At 49.0% G+C, this 14,768-nt stretch overlaps 7 protein-coding genes across 7 annotated transcripts; 4 read left to right on the top strand and 3 right to left on the bottom strand.

Moving 5' to 3' along the window:
- Positions 1–1,834: 1,834 nt before the first annotated feature.
- Positions 1,835–3,796, bottom strand: BDW70DRAFT_150389 (GMC family oxidoreductase; the record flags this gene model as incomplete). Its single annotated transcript, XM_073739147.1, has 5 exons — positions 1,835–2,049; positions 2,103–2,692; positions 2,770–3,068; positions 3,162–3,364; positions 3,427–3,796. 5 exons carry the CDS (start codon positions 3,794–3,796, stop codon positions 1,835–1,837), a joined length of 1,677 nt encoding a protein of 558 aa, XP_073595762.1.
- Positions 3,797–5,550: 1,754 nt separating this feature from the next.
- On the top strand, positions 5,551–6,051 carry BDW70DRAFT_160108 (uncharacterized protein; the record flags this gene model as incomplete). The annotated part of the gene is made up of 1 exon (XM_073740789.1): positions 5,551–6,051. The coding sequence occupies one exon, from the start codon at positions 5,551–5,553 to the stop codon at positions 6,049–6,051; it is 501 nt and encodes a 166-aa protein (XP_073595761.1).
- Positions 6,052–7,382: 1,331 nt separating this feature from the next.
- BDW70DRAFT_136528 (uncharacterized protein) lies at positions 7,383–8,354 on the top strand. Its single transcript, XM_073736881.1, has 3 exons — positions 7,383–7,455; positions 7,543–7,621; positions 7,672–8,354. The coding sequence occupies exons 2-3, from the start codon at positions 7,576–7,578 to the stop codon at positions 7,962–7,964; spliced, it is 339 nt and encodes a 112-aa protein (XP_073595760.1). The 5' UTR covers positions 7,383–7,455; positions 7,543–7,575; the 3' UTR covers positions 7,965–8,354.
- A 26-nt stretch (positions 8,355–8,380) lies between these two features.
- BDW70DRAFT_136527 (uncharacterized protein) lies at positions 8,381–9,091 on the top strand. Its single transcript, XM_073736880.1, has one exon. The coding sequence runs from the start codon at positions 8,407–8,409 to the stop codon at positions 8,704–8,706; it is 300 nt and encodes a 99-aa protein (XP_073595759.1). The 5' UTR covers positions 8,381–8,406; the 3' UTR covers positions 8,707–9,091.
- A 1,247-nt stretch (positions 9,092–10,338) lies between these two features.
- BDW70DRAFT_168278 (uncharacterized protein) lies at positions 10,339–11,091 on the bottom strand (the record flags this gene model as incomplete). The annotated part of the gene is made up of 1 exon (XM_073742416.1): positions 10,339–11,091. The coding sequence occupies one exon, from the start codon at positions 11,089–11,091 to the stop codon at positions 10,339–10,341; it is 753 nt and encodes a 250-aa protein (XP_073595758.1).
- Positions 11,092–11,931: 840 nt separating this feature from the next.
- Positions 11,932–12,355, top strand: BDW70DRAFT_160105 (uncharacterized protein; the record flags this gene model as incomplete). The annotated part of the gene is made up of 3 exons (XM_073740788.1): positions 11,932–11,975; positions 12,027–12,084; positions 12,143–12,355. The coding sequence occupies 3 exons, from the start codon at positions 11,932–11,934 to the stop codon at positions 12,353–12,355; spliced, it is 315 nt and encodes a 104-aa protein (XP_073595757.1).
- Positions 12,356–12,782: 427 nt separating this feature from the next.
- On the bottom strand, positions 12,783–14,080 carry BDW70DRAFT_150387 (FluG family protein; the record flags this gene model as incomplete). Its single annotated transcript, XM_073739146.1, has 3 exons — positions 12,783–12,962; positions 12,997–13,650; positions 13,700–14,080. 3 exons carry the CDS (start codon positions 14,078–14,080, stop codon positions 12,783–12,785), a joined length of 1,215 nt encoding a protein of 404 aa, XP_073595756.1.
- Positions 14,081–14,768: the final 688 nt, after the last annotated feature.

Below are 14,768 nucleotides of genomic sequence, written 5' to 3'. Positions count from 1 at the left end.
CAGCAAACAGCTATATGGACAGTAAGTTGTACAATGTTCAGAACGAATAAACTTCGATCGGGAAATCCGGAGCTCTTATGACTACATAGTTGAGGCTGGCTCACCAGCGTGAAGGCGAGCCCTATGCCCTAGATACATATGCAACTTCACTACATTAGAATCTAGATTGCGCTTGACAATAGCTAGATCGGCCCAATCTATTCTACTTCAGCAGCCCAGGAGTCTATAATTTTTCTATATGTTAAGTATCTCGCGCTTTCAGGTTTCCATTCCTTATCTACGGTGAAACATCTTTTAGAATCCATAGACCGTGACAACCCGTGACAGGTCCAAGGTCAGAATCTGAACCTGCGCGTTTTGGGCCTATCATGACGGGTAGCCCGCGGGTTATGTCAGGGTCAAAGAGTCCAAGTGTCAAGGCATCTGCATATCCAGAAATGAGCTCTCGGACCCAGGTACAAAGGAAAATTTCTATTTTTACTGCCTTAGTAATATAGTTAGCAAGTTCTTCCGAAGTTTTTCATGCAGAGAATGATAGTTTGCTATATATTTCGAATATTTCGTTTAAAGTATCTATATATATATTCAACCCGGCAACCATCAAAGCCAAAAATATCAGTCTCTCAGAGTTTGCCGCGGTAGTAATTCACCTCCTTCAATACAAGAGGGCATGCCGACTAAGTACTTGCTATCAAGTTATTCAAACTCTTTATTCAACTGACTCTGCTTCGCGCAATTTGGTCGAGGTCCTCAAGCCCATTGTCCAGCAGGCCGTGCAGCTGTACCCTCAGGTCATACTGCCGCACCTGACAACCTCTGCTCCAGACACTTATGAAGAGCTAGAGCTATGGAATTTTCTTCGTCAATTTTTCTCTCGGGCTTGGCGTATGTTCATCATAATCCATGCTGGACACCTTGGACAGGATTTCACATCGAAACTGTTCAATGTCGCGAACGATGTCATATCAGATCCAGAATCCCAGGGCAAACTCCCCATAACTGCTAATGACCAGAACAATTGCAGTCTGGGATCTAGTCCACCCGACTTGAGTTGCGCCTACATAGCGCCGGAATCCCCGCGGTCGGCGCAAGTGAGAAGCGGGCCTTTTGCATCAGTTGGGTGGCATAGTCTCTCTCCGCATTTAGGGAAACTGTCTGAACTACATTTATAAGCAAAGCGTTACTGCTGAGTGCAGTCTCTTTACCCTTGCCAGAATCAGGTCCTAGGCAAGCGAGGATTAGACCATTTGCCGTAGCCACCCAGAATTGGAGCCCAGACTGACTTAATCGAAGGGCATTGGAATATTAGTGTCATTGCTAGTGGGCGAAAGGCCGTACCTCTAGATGTGGTCTCAATGGCTGTGACAGCAACCCGGTTCAAAGAGTCTGTCTGGGGAGCGATACCGGGTTCTCAGCATACCCATGCCTTAGCAACGCATCAGAAATGCAGCGTGCAAACCGGAATACACAGCATACGGTCAAACGAACGAAGAAAAACGTGCATGGTTATTTGTCTTGTCAGGTAAATTTAGGTGGCATACCTTCTTCACGCAAACTACAGTTTGCCCGTTACCGATAGATCGAGCAGCTGGTCGGAAGCAGATCTCCTACTTCCATATATAGACGCAATGTCAATGCCGTTGCCGTGCAAATATACCAAGTGGGGTTGAGAAGGAACCTGGCCAACTGAAAGCTGCTGCTCGCGCTCAATTTCTATTCATTTTACTGATATGGAATTCTGCAGGAACTGCAGCGATTTCCTGAAATTGTGATAAGGGGCTATAATCTAATAAGACCAGCATAAATATCTTGTAAATGAGACATAAATGTCTCATTACTTTTTCCCCAGCTTGTTCTGGATAATATCCGCCGCCCGTTCTGCAACAGTATACAGAGTGCTCGTAAGATCACCACTGACCTGTGCCAGGAGAATTGAAGCATCAATAACCCTTACATTTTCCGTTCCATAGACAGTAAGGGTGTTATCTACACCACCCAGCTCTTTGGGGAGCATCGCCGCCGTACCGAGAAGGTGGTGGTTTGCGCTGACTATGGGGATATGAGAACCAAACAGGTCGTGAGGCGCAGCAGACAAAACAGACTTACACGAGCTTGAATCCGCGCATCCCACTCATCATCCGTAGCGTTGATGGGTAAATCAGTGCTAGGCGGCTGCACCCTCTTCCCAGCAATCGAGCTCACAGGAGCAGTCCCCCAGAATCTGGCAACGGTCTGCGCAATCTTCCGCTGCAGAGTAAGATCCCACTCTGCCATAAAATAATTTAGATTGATAGCCGGATATGCGGCTGGATCAGCGGACGAAATATGCACCCTGCCCCTCGCAAAAGGGAGAAGAGTAAAGAACGCAGAGTCGACGTTTGCCCCTAGTGCTGTAGTTAGGATCTCGACGCAAGGCACGTCTTGGGCAAAGATAAGATCGTGCTGGACTTGATAGAGGTGTTCAAGTGCAGAGGTAGAGATAGCGTTTTTGCTTCCCTCTGCAACTTGATCAGCCCAGGGTTTGAGCTGTGCAGCGATTTCGGTCGCGACGGTCTCTGCCTTGGCGCCGAGGATGTCGTAGGCTGTCATATAGGTCACATAGGAGGCCATTCCAGAGAAGGTAGAGTTGCTGGCGTAGGCCACGAAAGTGTTGGGTTGGTCAATGGCGTTTTCTCCACAGAGGGTAGGGAGACTTTGATGGGAATTTTAAGATCCTCAAGAATTCTATTAAAAGTTAGTGCAAATAACGCTAGATATCGTAGGACATACTCTGGATTCCCAACCCCAGAGAGCTCCAGAATAGCCGGGGACCGAACCGATCCAGCCGAAAGAATGATCTCCTTATTAGCATACAGATTCTTAACACTACCATCTGGCGCCGTATACTCCACCCCTTCAGCCAACGCCTTAGTCCCGTTGCTCTCCGCCCACTTGGTCCTATTCCACATGTCCTTGAAGTAAAATAAGATTCGACCTATCCCGAACAGGATAATGATAAGCTCTCGCGGCATGCTCCCGAACATTCGCCTCGCGGTCCAGATCTGCGGCCATACAAAGAACCGCGCAGACTGGCCCCATTGACATCTTCGTTAAAAAGGACCCCGAACTGCTGCCACGTTTGGTTTACTAGCGACGCAAACGAGCCGTTGTGGAGATCATACTGGTAAGCCACGTTGACGGGGGCCTTTTCGGCCATGGTACGAGTCGACATATGAAGCTCCGGCGGCTAGTTGAACTTCTGTCGGTGTCTCAAACCTCTCGCTTTTTAGATGGTATGGCCATAAACTGTCACAGTTCCAACCTTCATTACCAACTCGCTCCCGCGCGTCGATTTGGGCACTCTCCGCGCGGATGTATGCCATTCCTACCGCCGTCAGCCAACCCACACACTCTACAAGTAAGACTTGTATGACAGAGAAGAACAACCATTAATTGTGCTTGTTCCACCCCATGCCTTCCCAGCATGACACTCGAGTACTTTCCCACCCGCATACACTTGCTGCGTTGTCGCATAAAGCCAGTCAATGGCCGTGCTCAGCCCCGTACTACCACCGAACCCCTCGACGCTGGTGACATTGGGGTTCTTGCCCTCATCTCTGCCGGCTTCGATTACTGCAACGCTGATATCGGGGATTTCGGAGAGGCGATTGGCCACGGCCAATCCTGTCGTTCCGCCGCCGATTATGATGAAGTCGAAGTGATCTTGGTCGGAGGGGGATGTGGTCGCGGCGGTTAAAGCGATTAAGAAGTATAGCGAGTGTGCGAGGGCAGCAAGGTCTTTAGGTAAGAGAACCATTGTGCCTCTTGGTCAATGGAAGTTTGGTGTCAGGAGGGGGTTGAGTATTGGCGCTGGGGATCCAAGTAAGTGGGATCGGCATACGCACGTTGCTATAAATGGCCCCCAGCAACAATCCTGGCGGCGAGATAAATGTTACATTCCTCGCATCGAAATGAAAGGGATCTTTTGGTCCTGTTACTGTCATCTTGATATCAACCTTTACGCGGATAGTAACATGCCGTTCGGTTTTGTGCGTAAGCACTTATATTTTCGAAATCCCCCTATTATATTTCATGCAAGTCATTCTATTTTATGGAATCCTATAGACTATACTACGATAATCGTCTCGAGCAATCCCATTCAACCATGACTCTTGATTGTTCAGCCCCAACGACTCGAATGCTCATTGACGAGGTTATTGTCCGCCATCTTGCTCGTTCTCTCGCACAGGATCCTCCACATACCTATTAAGACAGTCTTCAAGCACAGCGGTTGGCTGGCTGAAATCCAGTGGTGAGACTTCCATGCAATAAGCTTGTCTCAGCATGTTATCTTCTAACTCAGCCAGCAAGAGCCAACCCCTTGAAAGGCTAAGTTCCCACGATTTGCTGGCTTTCACTTGTAAGAAAGCAACCGCGGCAACGAAGTTCAGCTCAGATGGGATTTCATGGATAGCTCGCAAGGTCTAAAAATAGCAGATCATCAGCAAGAAATAAGGGGAGAAGACTTAAGTAGGCTTGCAAGATACATGAACCCACATTCAGGAGACCACAGGCTCCAGAGCTAAGGCGAGTTCGTGCCTTGACTTCGGAATAATGTAACATATTGCACACAGCAAAGTCTTTGCTGCGAAATTAGTCGGTTAAATCCTTACCCTAAAACTTACAGGACGAAATTCTACTGTTCTAAAAGGCACTGGAAAGGATATTTAAAAGAATTACGCGAATTCATAGTTTGCCTGGAGGTGGAGATATACATAGTGTAAACATCGCATCCTCTGCAGGCTCCACAGCCACATCCTCATTCTTGGCTTTGATGTTTATCCTCCAACTAGAGTGGATAATGCCTCGGCAACTAGGGTGTTCCCTATCTCTTCACTTACAAGGGCAAAGTGTGGCAATATGGTGGCGGCATTTCCTCCCTGATATCTCGATAAATGCAAAACCCGCAACATGTCCGGGCGTAATCGATCCAAGGTTGCGAGGACATGCGTCGTCAAGCTACGAATAAGGTAAGTATTGCAATGTTGTTTTCAGAGCTGGTTGGTTGCCGGCTTGGTGCTCTCCTGCTAGTTGCCGCTCTTCTATTAGAAAGCTTGCTCGGCCGTCTCTCTGCCTATCTTGGTTAAACGAGTCAGCATGCCAAGTATCTCTTGATATCTCAGATTTAATGTGCCTTTGGCGCTGTCACTCGCCCGCTCGCTTGCTTGATTGACATTGGGCCTGAGAATGTCCTGCCTGAACCTTCCTCAGCCCCAGCAGGCATCAAAGTATTCCGGGCACGAAACGAGACTCTGCCAAGATGTATTGATGCAGGTCAATGTGAAGACATGGGTTGCGGCTCTGCCTATAAAAAGGCGCCTGTAAAGCATGTCTTTCCGGAATGAATGCTATAGAATACAACATCACCTAATCGAAGACAGTTAAGAGAGATCGCAGATTGAAAATCTTCACAGTCACGTCGAAATTGATCCCCCAGCCTTCAACAACTTTCAATCACGGACATATCTCTGCGATTGTCATTCAGGCTCACTCTTTATCTTACTTAATATGATGTTTCGTGCGCTCCTCCTTGTGGTTGCGGCCGCTTCTGTATCCAGGACTCTAGCTCAGCAGGTTAGGTGTGATCAGAACCCTATCGGTCCTACCTTTGACGAAGCCAAGTTCGATAAATTGGTCGATACATGGCATGGCGCATTTGGTGGCGGTGGCGGGTTCCTCGGCAGGCCTGACGGTTTCCATGAAACTTACCAGGCTGTCTGTTGCGACGGATGGTGTTTGGTGGCCAGTAACTCGGCAGGGTCCGGCAGAAAATGGAAGGACGACGACTTCACGAGTGCCGCCGACAGATTGATGGACATCGGCAGCAGTCACAGCCAGTGCAAGACCCAACTCTGTTCTGGTAATGGTCTCGATATATACTGCACCCTTGAATTCGTGAACAGCGAGTACGGAACTACGGGTACTACCTGCGATGCAGAGTATCACGGTGTTGTGGAAGCCTTCGGAGACACCTGTGCAGGAGCTCCTGGATACAACGGACCTGAGTTTTAAATTCATGACCCCTCTGCACTGACGAAGACACATGTTGCCTGCTTGTGGCATTAGGGTTGCTCGCAGTTGCTCATCAGTTTATACCTGAGATGTCAAATATAGTATATCTACTTTTACTTGGAATCTTACCTCTGCCATAGGAATTCAATACAGGTCGAGCTGGGACGATTGAACCCTACCATCATTACCCAGAATCCTCTTGGATTCGAGGCAACTGAATCAGCTCGGATGCCCAGGACAATAGGCTAAGAAGACAGAAGAACCCTTGCCTGCCGAAAAGGAATCATTGAAGTGTCCTAGGATGTCTGCATTATCTGTTGCGGTCCGTCTTACCTTTAGGCATCTAACCCTCCTACACACAAATTCACTCCCAGCCTAAAAGCTTGTTTCCGTTGCCACCACATTGATTCTCCTCTTGCCCATGCACACTGGGGAATCAGCTCCACGTGGCCAGCTTGCCATGACATCCCTAAGTTCAAAAAAGTCACTGAATTTTTCGCGCATACTGTCACTGTACATGCGTTTGACATCAATATCAAGCTGCATCATCTCCCGACAAAAGTTCGATTACTTGCAGCGGTACTTCATCCGTTGACAGCACAGTGGGATCTGTACAATCCGATGGTCGGTTGGGCACGGACACTCCCGCTTCCTCTGTGGGACTTGGGGTTTTACTTGTTACAGTCCTACAAAACAATAGTTACAGAGTCTCCTCTGCATCGCTAAAGAGACCGCGAACACAGAGAGAACGCAGGAGTATGTTGGCGTTGTGCAAAGTATATGTTTGTCAAGATCCGTCCTTTTAGCTGATCTTAGATTCTTTGCAAATATAACTATTATGCTTGGATGTGCATTGTAAGTGGTATTAGGCAGGTGTTTTGGCACCGCAACTATCTTAGGGAAAATAATCAAAATTCACGTGGTATCCTTTGTACTGTATGCTAAAAATGATCGCCTGCTACTTATGATCCTGACGGTTGTGGTTTGGGACACAGGACAAACAGGCTGTTGCAAAGACGATGTTTAGTTAATGCCACGACCAGGATTTGTCTTGCGTGACTCTCGCAGATATAGATTTGCGCTGTAGAATCCATTTCAGAACTATTCAAGAGAAAACTCAATCTGACCAGTTTAATGAGCCACTGATACACTTGAATCATGGTCGTGAGGCACAGCCGCCTTCAACGCAGCACTGGTTGGAACTTAACGCGTTTCTATAAAATGAGACCCGACGGCCCACGTCAGCCCATCACCATCCCCTCCTTCTCTTATATCTCTCACCTGCCTTTCTTCTCCACCGCCATAAGATCCTCGCTCAAACAGGGTCAGGAAGCAAAGCGATCACAAGAATGACGAACGATATGGAGAAAATGAAAGGAGGTCGAGAATCCTTGAAGCGGAAGAGTGCGCTCCCCTTCCCTTCCAGTAGGACAAAGGCACCGTACAATTTCAAAGAGGTGTAAGCCATACTGACAATTCTTTCACGGGCAGGAGCGGACTTAGAAGGCGATCAGTCAACATTTGATGACTTTGAATTCAATAAATTTGACGACTCTGAGCAAGAAGAATGGTGGAGGGAGGATGAGAGCGAAGATTTGGATTGTGAACAAAAAATTGAAGAGCACGAATACACCATCCCCGGTGACCCGGCACGAACGGTGAAAATTCGGCTCTTCCTGACTGATGAAGGAATGAACAAATCCGGGTGGATGAAAAACTTTGTCGTTGAATGCAATTGGACGGCCAGACAGTTCTCCCAAGATGAGAAGGGAGACGGCGAAGACCAAGATCTTGTTCACGGTTCTAATGAAGCCTTTGAGCGAGCCTGGACTCTACACGCCTTGGTAAGTCCTGGAATACTGACAGCTGATGCCGAATCGCAGTTAGTGGGCAAGTCTGCAAAAGAACGCTAGGTGATACAGGCTCAAGCCCAATTGGACGCTACTTACTTTTGGCGAGCGTGCGGATTTCGTTGAATCGGAGCATCTCACAGTTTTGCATTTTCATTCGATTCCCAGCATCAGTCTCGCGTCCTTGGTGCGACTTCCGATTTTGACCCCGGAGAGACGATGCCGAAGGTCTTGAAGACGAAGAACTCTCTGAAACTGCTATTTCACTGAGGTAAAGAAAATAAAATTGGGGAGACTTCGCGACACTTTGCCGCTACATCATGCAGCTCTTACTCTGGGAGACAATGAGCTCAAAGCTTTTTTCGTGACCCATGTTGACGACAATATTGGCTGGGATGGGGTTACTACCTCCGAAGCCACACTTCTGCATCTAACAGCTTGCGAGCTCAAGCCCCTGGGTACTCAGTGGCTACTTGAGAGTGTCCCCAACGCGGACTCCTGGAAAATGGCTCGGGATATTAATGGGTACACCCCTCTTGAGGCATTGCAAGAGAAATTAGAGACCATGCAAACACGAGAGGAAATTGGATCAAGGGTCTTGAATCTATCAGACCACTTTAGAGGGTACCCCGATACCGCAGTGTCCTGTCACTCCTTGCTATCCGGACCGGAGACTCTAGGGCTTAATAACGAACGCCTCAGATGGGGGTGTACATGCAGAGAGTGCCTGGGAGGGTTTCTATCTGCCCGAATGAGGAAAACTTTGATCTTTCACGGCGAGACTAAGTATGACCTTATTGCGTAGGAAATCGATGATGGCGGCTTTTGGGTAAAGGATAATGATTAAATCCTGATGTGCGAATGAACCTAAAAACCAACAAGTCACTTCCAAAAGGTTTCGTGAATCTTTTCAAAATCGTCGTGGAGTGTCTCGAGGCGAAAGGAATTCCCACTGCCGAAGATCTCGAGTGGTGCTGTAACAATCGGAGCGAGTGGCCACCAGATACCAAGAACTATCTGCGACGTGCTGGGACGCAGATGGGCTGTCGTGCGGTACTTCGGTACATGTTCGACGCTGCTAAGGAAGAGGATGAGAACGCAGGTAATGGAGAGTGTCAACTCATATTGAAGGAGGAATGGCCAGATCTACCAACTTGCAGAAATGACCACGGGTATGAATTCGTTGCTAGGGCTTGTGGTTATGGTGGGGATGATTTTCTTTCGTTATCATTATGGTAGATCGAACAGTTTTCATCACCTAGATGTGCAACTCATTTCTCTTCAGCTGCATTAATGAGCAATGACTGCGGTTCCTGAGACCTGTACACGGTACTTAGTCTCCTTCTCTGTCCCGAAATAGCACAAATCACGTATAGTATGTGCATGGCAGCTGCAAGGTGGTGCGATAGTTGACGAGTATATGCAGTATGCTGCAGGGGAACATCTACAGTAAAGGCGTAGAGGAACGACTGGATTAAGAGTGCATGGGGAAAGAAGAGACTGTTTCACAATGGTTGTTGAACCTTTTGAAAATCTGTATTTCATTACGCGAACTGTAAGATGATAATATAAAGTTATCTAACTCGATAACCCACTGAGGCAGTGAATGGATCCTTGGAATTAAGCCTAACTGCCTAGGCTTGAAGGGACAAGATTCCGAGAACGAAATAGCCGTGTTAGGTGGCCCGCTTGCCCAATGGAATACATAACAAAAAAAATGGATATGCTTCACAGGCTGCTTGAGATACTCGAAGCCCGTGGTTCCCCCTCATGATACACAGCGTTAAGCTCAATTGTGGGCCATACTTGGACTAATCCTGTTGCTTGCTCAGAGCGTTGAGACAGCTCCACTAGACAGTGGTGCTGTAACTGCAACCTCGTCCCATCGCGTAGATCCCGGAACTCACCTATCTCTTTTAAAGGATTTTTCGCGCAGCCAGAGTCTGAGGATCAAGTAGAATAGCCACCAGTGTGGTACCTGTAAAACTTTTAGTTCAAAACCTTCCGTGCCACTGGTTCCAGCTTCAAACACCCGGCGACCTTGGCATCTGAACATAGCCACAAACTAGTGCGGCCCCTGGGAAGTGGTTCAGCTCTAGCTGAGAAGGAAACCTTGTATGCCCGTAGCGAGAATTAGAAGAACACTTCCCGGGATTATTGAGCCTAACAACGGAAATCGCAGTGGAGATAAGTTGAGAGAGCGCTGGCGCCATTACAGATATAACATCTTGTATGAAGAAAGCCAAGTGCCAAGTAATTCAGACCCTCAGATCTTTGCTAACATGATAGTCAAAGTGTACTTAAATTCCGCATATTCTGCTTCAATAGGCAATTGGAAAAGTGCATACGTATATCGTCACCTAACGTCCATAATCAAACTTCAAGGTTCCAGATAATCAGACGACGAAACCAGCTGCTCGCAGGCATCGAACGGCGTCTATTTCATTTCACCTTCGCCAAGGCAGCGCCTCAGCGGGTAGGAGTCTCCCAGGCAAGTTGTAACCACACCCTTGACCCAGGACAGTGAGTTCTGGCCGTAGGAATAGGTGTCATGAGTGAAAGAATCGGCCTGGAAATATTCATACTGCGCGCTTCCAGGTTGTCCGCGGAAAACATACCCGCTCTTGCGGAAGGTCAGCGGGTTGCTAACGATCGCGCCCCATTTATTCTTCGGGATTGTCATTGTAACCGTGCCGGTGAGCGTGGCGGTCTCAGTCCACTGGTAGTTGATAGTTGTGCCGATCTGTAGGAATTTCTCAACCGTGGCAGTGAAAGAGGTGCCGACGGAGATGCTATTTGCGATACTCTGGCCTTGAGCCATAGCAGCGGTGGCATCAGCCTGGTTGGCATGGACGATGGTGGACATCGGGATATCCCAGCCTAGAAATTCGGCGTCAGGAAGAGGGATGATAAACTCGGCACTAGAGCGCTTGCTGAGACGTCTTAACGAGGTGGACTCATGATCGTTGGCCTCAAAAGATTTCGGGACCGTGGGGGGCGAGTGGGCAGCGGCACCCAGATAGAGCTCTAGGTCTTCTTTTTCGATAGTCTTTGTCATGCCATCGTGTAGAAGGAGGACAACTTTGTCATGTCCGATACTCTCGGGGTCAACAATCGCTTCGGAGGGTAGAGCAGCAGCAAGCGAGCTATTAATGCAGAGGGAAGCCAGGAAAGGCAATGGTATCTTCATGGTGTTAGGTAAGACGCAGTTTTTTGATTACCGAGTAGCTGTGCTTGGGAATTGATCAATGAGAAATGGCATGTTAGAGGGCACGATGGGAAGATTACCTTATTTATAGTATCTGCCAGCAATATCATCTTTGTCCTGCAGTTGATACTCTATGGGAATTACTCTGTACTTTTGCTAGGCTACGCAGATCTAACATACATTGCTATGCTAGTGGCAGGAGAAAACGAATCAAAGAGAACAGCCATCATGAGAGACTGCTCGGAACGCATCTAGACAACAGCCGGTATTGTTCCGACATGACACCGAGAAACAGCTGTTAATCTATAGATGCCAGTCTATCGAGGCATGACGTAAAAAGATTGCGGGATTAATAGATTTGACATTGCCCGGCCGTTGAAGATCATGTAGATCGTGGGCCGTCGGCGCCACTATGCAGACCCATTCGCTCCGAAGCGGAATCTGCCGGATGAAAAACGCCCCAGTTCGTTAAGACTAGCTATATTAGACGTGCAACAGCTGCAGGAATGGTTCTGGTCAGGATTCAGACTGGGTGAGGTATTATATACGAGTAAGACATGACTTCCCCCTGAGAGAAACATCATACGAATTAGGAATAGAATATCTCAGATCCTTGGATGTATGGGGATTTTTCGGCATTTTCAACCTTGGCAGTTCTATCCCAAGGAAGGGCATCTGAGCTACATTGATCCAAAGGGTAGGACCTGCTTGTGGGAGTTCTTAAAGGCTGCTTTCCCATGTTTGAGTGGTTGACAATACGTTCGCAAGCTTACCCCTAAAGGACATCTCATGCCACGAATCACACTTTATAAAGCAGACAGGATGATAGCCTCTATACCTCTGGTTATTGCTGCCCTGGCCACTACGTAAGTCATTTGCCCAGCCGACATGACTGACTACTGAACTGATGTTCCCAGTGCCTTTGCAGACCTTCACACTCAAGGTGTCTGTATCGATACCCCTGGCTCCGGAGTGGTAGGCCCTACTTGTCATAGAACTGATGGCGAGAAATGCACTTCTAACTGGGTAACAGGAAGTTTATAATAGAGCGGCCACCGAAAAGGCCTGCGAGGCCTATAAGAACCGAAACACTGGTAGTAATCAATGGGATCAATGCCCCGACTGTGTTTTGAAGAGTGAGCGGGACCTGTTGTACTATTGTGAGTCCCAAGGCCAGCATATTGGAGGTGACGAGTTGAATTACTATTGCAAGCAAAACGGTGCCGGAGATAGCGTTGCTTGGTAGAGGAGCCATAAGGAGGCACACGGAAGCCTGATGGCCTAGGTGTTTAAAAAACTTCTACCTGATGCATAGAAACTCTGTTCTTCCTGCGCGAAGTTACCTTATAGTACACGCTTCTAAGTATACCCGCAAAAGCAGCTGCCTGCTCAATCCTGCTCTGGCCGTTTGTAATCAGGGTAGCGCCATGCCAGCGTAACTTACAGAGACAGCCAGATATGCAGGCGATACTTTAGGATTTTTGCCCAAGAGTTGTCTTGTATATAATCATTGATGGAATGTTTTTATGGCCATGCTTGCTCAACTCGGAAACCAAATTAACTCGGCTATCAGCTCTTATTGCTTGATCGGAGTCCACAATACCAAAGGCTTCAAAGGCTCAAGAAAAAAGAAGAATGAGAGAAATGAACACGGCGGCCTGATTATTGGATCACTAGAATCTAGATATAATCCAATCATGGACCTCCTCGGCCGTCGTATTTTGGAACTCCTCCAACTCGCCTTTTTTGACGGCGAGATAGGTGTCCACTATGGGATCACTCAGGTATTGACGCATGGGCGCACTCTGCTCTAGAGCTGACAGGCTCTCCTGCAGAGACGTCGGGATCCGGGTCTGAATCCCCAGAGCCGCCCGTTGGTCGGCCGACAGGTTGCTGACGGGCGCCGGTTAAGGGGGTCTGGCGCAGTAGCCCGTCCAGGCCGGCCGCCAGCAGAGCTGACAGGGCCAGGTAGGGGTTGGCCAGGCCGTCCATCATTTTGACCTCGAACCGATTGACGGCGATCCGGCGCAGGAGGACCTCCCGATTGTCCCATCCCCACGCGCAGTCGACGCCGCCCCTGGTTATTCCGGGAGCCACATGCCGATAGCTTAGCTCGTGAGGGAGGGCAAACGCTGACACGGCAGGGAAGTGCTGCAGAATGCCGGCAAAGAACGGCTCGGTCTGGCGCCCGTCCTGCGTCGTCGAGTACAGCGAGAGGTGGACATGTGCGCCAGTGCCGGGGAACTCGGGAAACGGCCGGGGATGCAGCGTCGCCCTCAAGCCATATTTGCTCACAATGCTCCGAATAGCTTGCCGGGCAATCACCAACCGGTCTACGGCTCGCAAGCGATGGTCTGGGGGCAAGACGAACTCCCATTGACCCGGTCTACGCTCGGCGTGGACCTGTTGAACCACGATGCCAGCCGCGCTGAGCCTATCCACCACCTCTTCCAAGAGACCAAGGTGCTTCTCATCGTCGGGGGTCATACTATACCAGGAGTAGTCCAGGTTGGCCGCGCGAAAGACTCTAGGACCCGGTTCCTGGTTCAGTCGAAGGAGGATGGCTTCCACCTCGAAAGCCGATGCGCACCGAGGACCCCGACTGCCACTGCACCTGGTCAGTCAAACTCTGCAGCTTTGACCGCGCACACTGGCCGATGGGCCGTCCGTCTTGGTCGACCCACCAGGGCATGACGACGGCGCGCGTGCCCTCCGAATCAGGCCGGAGTTGAAGAGAGGTCAGATCTGGTTTCAAGCAGAAGGATCCAGTTGGACAGCCGCCTCCCGCAATATGATCCTGGGGCAGCAGGTAGAGGACTCCGTTGGGCACGGACAAGTTGTCGTCGTGCTGGGTCAATTCGACGAAGCGCGCCACGGGGAGCATCCGGACCAAACTGGTTCCGATGTAGCTGGTGCACTGCACCCACACATAGTTTACCTGATTCTTGGCGAAGAAGTCGTCCCACTGCATGGGGGATGTAGGGGAGCACCGCATGGCACAGCAAAATAGGGCAAGAGGGGGTGGAGGGGCGCTGTTGGGGAGGAGAGGGGCTAAACTGTATGAGCGAGAAAATGACGCGCGACAGCTTTTATGTCTGTTTTCTGCTTAGATCACACTGTCGACGCTTGCCCTGTTCCGCGCCAATCGGTGCGATACACGAATATTTGGCCTCTTCTGCAGAGTCTCCGAACTCTGAACAGAAAAGAAAGAGAGGAATTGAAGGTGCAGTCGAGTATGCTGTTCTACGGCCGTCATGGTTTATGGGCAAGTCTTTCGATCTTTCTTTAACCCGTCCGTTTATGTCAGCAGATGATATAACGTAATCCACCACCGAGCTGCGCGGCCAAATATGGAAAAATTATGTTCAGAAATATAAACAAGAACTGCAAGGCTTCAGACAAAACAGATATTACAATTTCCTATCTGAATAAAACAGCGCTATCTATTAGTACATGACAATCTATTATGTCCTGTCTGGTTGCAGTTGCTGCAGGTTGGTGGCCTACGTTGCCTTGGTACCTGTTGGGCGAGTTCTTCATGTTCTCGAGCTTTTTGCTGTCCTTCACTGCCTGTCAGACTGCCACCAGTCTGAATAAAATATCTTGATGTCTTCTGCTTCTCTTTTTGGTATTTCATACCTGCACGAAGTTGCTGGATC

The sequence above is a fragment of the Aspergillus foveolatus genome (genome assembly GCF_047715535.1).
Source record: "Aspergillus foveolatus strain CBS 279.81 unplaced genomic scaffold BDW70scaffold_25, whole genome shotgun sequence".
Classification (NCBI taxonomy): domain Eukaryota; kingdom Fungi; phylum Ascomycota; class Eurotiomycetes; order Eurotiales; family Aspergillaceae; genus Aspergillus; species Aspergillus foveolatus.
The sequence above is the reverse complement of the archived record's forward strand: the minus strand, read 5'-3'. Positions and strand labels throughout refer to the sequence as shown.